Below are 5,987 nucleotides of genomic sequence, written 5' to 3'. Positions count from 1 at the left end.
AACAGGCAGCCTACAGAATGGGAGAAAATTTTTGCAATTTATCCATCTGACAAAGGGCTAATATCCAGAATCTACAAGGAACTTCAACAAATTTACAAGAAAAAAACAACCCCATCAAAAAGTGGGCAAAGGATATGAACAGACACTTCTCAAAAGAAGACATTTATGTGACCAAGAAACATATGAAAGAAAGCTCATCATCACTGGTCATTAGAGAAATGCAAATCAAAATCACGATGAGATACCATCTCACACCAGTTAGAATGGCAGTCATTAAAAAGTCAGGAAACAACAGATGCTGGAGAGGATGTGGAGAAACAGGAACACTTTTACACTGTCAGTGGGAGTGCAAATTAGTTCAACCATTGTGGAAGACAGTGTGGCGATTCCTCAAGGATCTAGAACCAGAAATACCATTTGACTCAGCAATCCCATTACTGGGTATATACCCAAAGGATTATAAATCATTCTACTATAAAGACACATGCACACGTATGTTTATTGCAGCACTCTTCACAATAGCAAAGACTTGGAACCAACCCAAATGATAGGCTGCATAAAGAAAATGTGGCACTTATACACCATGGAATACAATGCAGCCATAAAAAAGGATTGATTTCATGTCATTTGCAGGGACACAGATGAAGCTGGAAGCCATCATTCTCAGCAAACTAACACAGGAAGAGAAAACCAAACACCTCATGTTCTCACGCATAAGTGGGAGTTGAACAATGAGAACACATGCACACAGGAAGGGGAACATCACACACCGGGGCCTTTTTGGGGGGTGGAGGGGTAGGGGAGGGATAGAATGAGGAGAAATACCTAATATAGATGATGGGTTAGTGGGTGCAGCAAACCACCATGGCACGTGTATACCTATGTAACAAACCTGCATGTTCTGCACATGTATCCCAGAACTGAAAGTATAATAATAAAAAAAAAAGCTCTCTAGTTTCATACCATTATTCCTAAGTTCCATATTCTACCAAAGTAGTTTATCTCAATAAGCTTGGTTTCAAAGAAAAACTAAAAACCTCTCTATCAAAATATGAATATTAAGAATGATCTGAATATTCATCATGATACCTGAAGCTGCTCCACAGCAAGGAGGTAGGAGGCTAAGAAAACACCACCTCGGTAGATAAGTTAACATTTACCAAATGCCTAATGGATGCACAGCCGCTTATTGATGAATGTCAGCTTCAGTATCTTAGTGAGAGAGCGTCACATTTCTTTTTTCCTAGAAGAATCTCTTTACATATTTCATGCTTTTGGAGAGGCAGGTATGTCTCCATGATAATATATATGTAATTAGCTCCTTTATGTTACCAATATATCATGGAGACATTCGGATTTACATTATACACAAGCTCACTATTAGTTTCCTGAGTTAGGTGGTACGGATTCTGATATAGCTAGTAAAAAACCCATAAAATATGCATAAATCCTGCCTAATGACTGAAGTTAAATATACCTCAAAGAATGTTCTATCATTAAAATTCACATACATTTTTCTTACAAGGGAGTTATTCTCATTGTAGCATGTGTTTTATTACAAACTTGGAGTTCATTGATGAACCATGATAGAGCTGCAAATCAAGTCAGCGGCTTCATTAGCTCAGCAGGATTTTAGGCTACATTTCTCCCTTGGTGAGCAGAAGCCAGAGGGTAGTTTAGGGCCAGGAGCTTGGTTCCTGGGCTCTGGGCAGTCTCTCCCATGGAGAGGGCCCCTTACCTGAGGCCCTCGCCCTCAGAAGAGTGCTGTCTGCAGTACTCCAGAGTGTAGGTCTCCGTGGCCTCTGGGGTGGTGGGCCGCCATCGGATAGTCGCTGTGTTCCAACACACAGTACAGTCCTCAGCGCGGATCACAGGGGTGGAGGGTGCTGCAGAAAGAGAGTCAGGACAGTGGTGGAGGAATGCCAGCTTGCTTTCCTGGGATCTGAGAAGCACGTGGTCTTCCATGGCTTCAGCATGATTCTGTTTTTAATTTTTTTTTTATCAGAAAATGAATTCTGTTTTAAAAACCCAAAAGGGATCAAATATAGATGGTGAAGTCTCTCTCCCTTCTCTGCCTTCCACATGGCCCAGTTCTCATCCATCTCCAAACAGCCCCTAATAGTAGCTTCCTATAAATCCCAACAGACTTTCTTTATACATATACAAGCAAATCAAAATGAAGATTCTTTCCCCTGTCCCAGTACAAACAAGTTAGCGACGATCTTGTCCTCAGTAAGTGCTCAGTAGAGGCTTGTTTTAAAAGGCAAGAGGAAAGGATAAAGGGTAGGAGTAAACCATCTCTTCCCCTGAGGCAGGTTGCCATTATCTTAAAGGCAGTGTAGCCTTGGTTTAGGCTTCATACCCTGTGAAAAGATTTCATCCTGAGAATGCATTTACAGTTAAATACCACTGCTTAAAACCTTTTGGGGGTTCCCAGCACCCACACACAGCCCAAGCTTCTTACTTTGCAAACATGGCCTCTCTATGTCAGCCTTTCTCATCTTGTCTTTCCTTTGCTTAAGTCTAAGAAATAATACTAAACTTCTTAGAGTGTCCTGCACACTCCATACTGTTTCTTGCCTTGATGCCTCTGCTCATGTCTTTTTCAAGTGGAATATCCTTCTTTAACGCATTACTTCCTATTGATCCTCTAAAGCATTTTCTGCAGGCATCAGTTCTAGGAAGCAGTTCTGATCCTGCCCCTGCCCCAGGCCAACTTGAGTGCCCCTCTGGAGTGCTCTCATAATAACCTGTGTATATCTGGATATGGCCCTTACCACACATTTTCTATGATCTTCTGTTTTTCCATCTCCCCACCTGAGCATGAGCTTCTTGAGAACAGGACCCCAGTCTTATTCATCATTGTATAACCAGCACTTGGCACAACACTCAACACACAATAGGTGCTTAATAAACACTTACTGGCTGATCTCAAGAGTCCGTGAAGAATTGAGCTTTGTCTTCTGACACCCTTAGCATCCATAAGTGTTAACACTTATGCTAGCACCCTTAGCATCCATCTCCTTACCTGTCCTAAAGATGGCCCTTTCACTGGGCAGGCTACATCCAGTGAAGTTCACAGCCATCACCCACACTTGATAGCATCGGTCAGGTTCCAGATCTTCAAAAATGCAGTAGCTTTCTTTCACTGTCAGTCTGTATTCTTCTACCAACTCTAGCATAAGACACAATTAAAATCTAAGATGTCTTCCAAAGTTAATTAAAAGTTATAGGTACTGGAAAAAGTCATCTATGATTTTCTTTCAGTAGAAAACTCAAACTGATAACCTTACAGATACCATTATGTGAAAACCAGCTCCTTAGAATATATATGAAAGCAACAGCATTCTGAAAAGAGATACTTAGGATGACATAGTACTACTTGTTAACACTTATCAGAAAATAAGAGCATATTAGTAAGATTCTGAGCTTCATATACCACAATTAAAGTAACTTATTTCAGTAGCGAATATTAAAATTACATAAAGTATATGTTAGCTTAAATCTCAGTAACACATTCTCAAGAAAAACTTAAGAATCACTGCCAATATTTCAGAAGAGTGTGTCCTAAAAAAAGGACAACTTCATGGTTTTTAAACATCTTTACAGATTAGTAAACTATTTTGGTATTCAGTATGACCTTCCAGGTTTCAAATCCTGGTTCCTTCTCATGAATTCCAGAATTCTTTCTACTAGAGATTTCCACAATTTATAGAAATACTTAAATAACTTTGATAGGTCATAAGCTACTCTAAGAAGTAACTTTGTCCAATTAAGACATTTTTCTTCTAAAATTTTAAAAATTATTTTACTTTGAATATTTTAATAATAAACATTATTCAATATCATTCTGAACAAACCTACCAATTTGGGCCAATTTGATTATTCTTACTGAAATTTTATCTCCTTTAAAACATATGGTTTTCTGTGTAAATTTTGCCTATGGTAATTTCAGTTATCCCCCTCTTATTACTCTTGAATGTCACATCTTCAAAACTTTTCCACTTAAGAACCCAGACTGTTTCTTTAGAAGAAAATCGGGAGCTCTTCAACTTAGCAGGTCTCTCAACTGCCTCTCTCCTTTCCAATGAGCTGTACTTTCTGGACAGAAAGTTCAGTTTAAAGAACGTCATAAGGACTTGTACACTGAAGAATATTTCCCCCATAACCCAGAATCTGTGTCTGCGTTTTCACTGGAATCATTCTTTTAGGCAAGGTCCTATGATACGGTTTGGTTCTGTGTCCCCACCCAGATCTCATGTTGAATTGTAATTCCCAGTATTGGAGGAAGAGCCTGGTGGGAGGTGATTGAATCATGGGGGTGGACTTCTCCCTTGCTCTTCTCATAAATGAGTTCTCAAGAGATCTGGTTGTCTGAAAGTGTGTAGCACCTCCTGCTTTATTCTCTCTCTCTTCCCTGCCAGCCATGGGAAGATGTGCTTGTTTCCCCTTCACCTTCTGCCATGATTCTAAGTTTCCTAAGGCCTCCCCTGCCATGCTTCCTGTACACCTTGTGGAACTGTGAGCCAATTAAACCTCTTCTTCATAAATTGCCCAGTCCTAGGTATGTCTTTATAGCAGTGTGAGCATGAACTAATACATCCTATTACCCTAGCACTCCCTTTAACAATGCACATAACATATGTGACTAGAGACCCTACTAAACATGGCACGGTATCACAGACTAGATTATCAGGTTAGCTAACTGTTATTAACACAGTTCAGGGCACAGAAACAATGAGACACAGGATAGGGAAGCGTTTGGAGTAGGGGTGGGGAGGAAACCCACTAAAAAAAAAAGTACTCCAAGCAATAGCTATTTGATAAGAAGGGTCTCGGAGAGCCATGGTGTTTCAGAAAGCAGCTAGAAATAGATGGAGATGAAGTATGGTGTAAGAAAACACACACAGAGACAAACAAACAAAAGAATAAACTTCAGAGCTTGAAAGATGTGTGTTTGACCCCTACCCCTGTCATGTACAAGTTACAAGGCCTTGAGCAAACTACTTAACCTCACATCAGTTTTCTCACTTGCAAACAGGGATAGTAACATTTACTTGGTTGTGCTGTAACAGGCATGTGGAAATAGGTCAATAAAACACGAGTCATTACATTACAGATTTAGATTTAGCCAACTTTACAGCGTGCCTATAATTGCTTTTTTAAACTTTTTTCTAAATTAATTATCACATGACATTTCAAAAGACTTAAATATTAGTAATAGTATAATATATTACCATTCATTCCTGATTACAAATTGGGCATCTGAGTTAGGACGCCAAGCCTGCCACATGCTCATCTGGTTTCCATAGTATGTGGGTCTGTCTTCAATAAGCAACACAGAAGGGCAGCACTCCCAGCTCTGATTCATCAGGAAGCACAACCTCAAACTGCCTGGCTTCCAGGGCTTATGAGAAGTCCTTCTGAGCCGAGAGATACTTACAGAGGCTCAGCTGTAAGACATACCATCCATTCACCCTACTAAGCACTTTCATTTCTATCCACACATTAATTTGGGACACAGGAAGACTTCACCATACCTAGGCCCATGCCTTGGGAACTGTGAACACTGAATGAACCTTGTGGCTTGTTGGTGGCTTTTAGCAAAGACAGACCTGAGAAACTGCCACCCATGACATCTCATGCCTCATCTGCATTCAGACCATTGTGGATCACACTGTCCTCTCTATGGCTTCTTCCCTAAAAGTGGAACACGTGACACTTGTCTTTCAGGCTTTTGTACCGATTAAAACTTTATTTTCCTTGAAACTCTGGTATGTTACCTCCTTTCTGAAAATGAGAACCACTTCATTGCGCCTGTTATTCTGAGAGCTCAAAGCCAAATGTGAATCTCAATTACAAATATTCGTGTTGACTATTATAATATGTATGCCATTTTGTTTTCCTTGATCTCGATTCCCAAATTTTGCTTCTGTAGTTATTATTTCATTATACAGTTGTTGGGGTTTTGTTATTGTTTTGTAAGC

The 5,987-nt window shown here is 39.9% G+C and overlaps 1 protein-coding gene across 1 annotated transcript in view; it reads right to left on the bottom strand.

The window, feature by feature from the left end:
* Positions 1-1,529: 1,529 nt before the first annotated feature.
* The window catches only part of CMYA5 (cardiomyopathy associated 5), an 81,528-nt gene continuing 77,070 nt past the window's right edge, over positions 1,530-5,987 (bottom strand). Inside the window, exons 8-9 of the mRNA XM_011992205.1 lie at positions 3,029-3,175; positions 1,530-1,886 (exon numbers count right to left, since the gene is read on the bottom strand). Of these exons, the coding sequence (XP_011847595.1) occupies positions 1,735-1,886; positions 3,029-3,175 (299 nt within the window). The 3' untranslated portion in view covers positions 1,530-1,734. The remainder of the gene's footprint in view (positions 1,887-3,028; positions 3,176-5,987) is intronic.

This window comes from Mandrillus leucophaeus, unplaced genomic scaffold (assembly GCF_000951045.1).
Source record: "Mandrillus leucophaeus isolate KB7577 unplaced genomic scaffold, Mleu.le_1.0 Scaffold407, whole genome shotgun sequence".
NCBI classification, from domain to species: Eukaryota; Metazoa; Chordata; class Mammalia; order Primates; family Cercopithecidae; genus Mandrillus; species Mandrillus leucophaeus.
The sequence above is the reverse complement of the archived record's forward strand: the minus strand, read 5'-3'. Positions and strand labels throughout refer to the sequence as shown.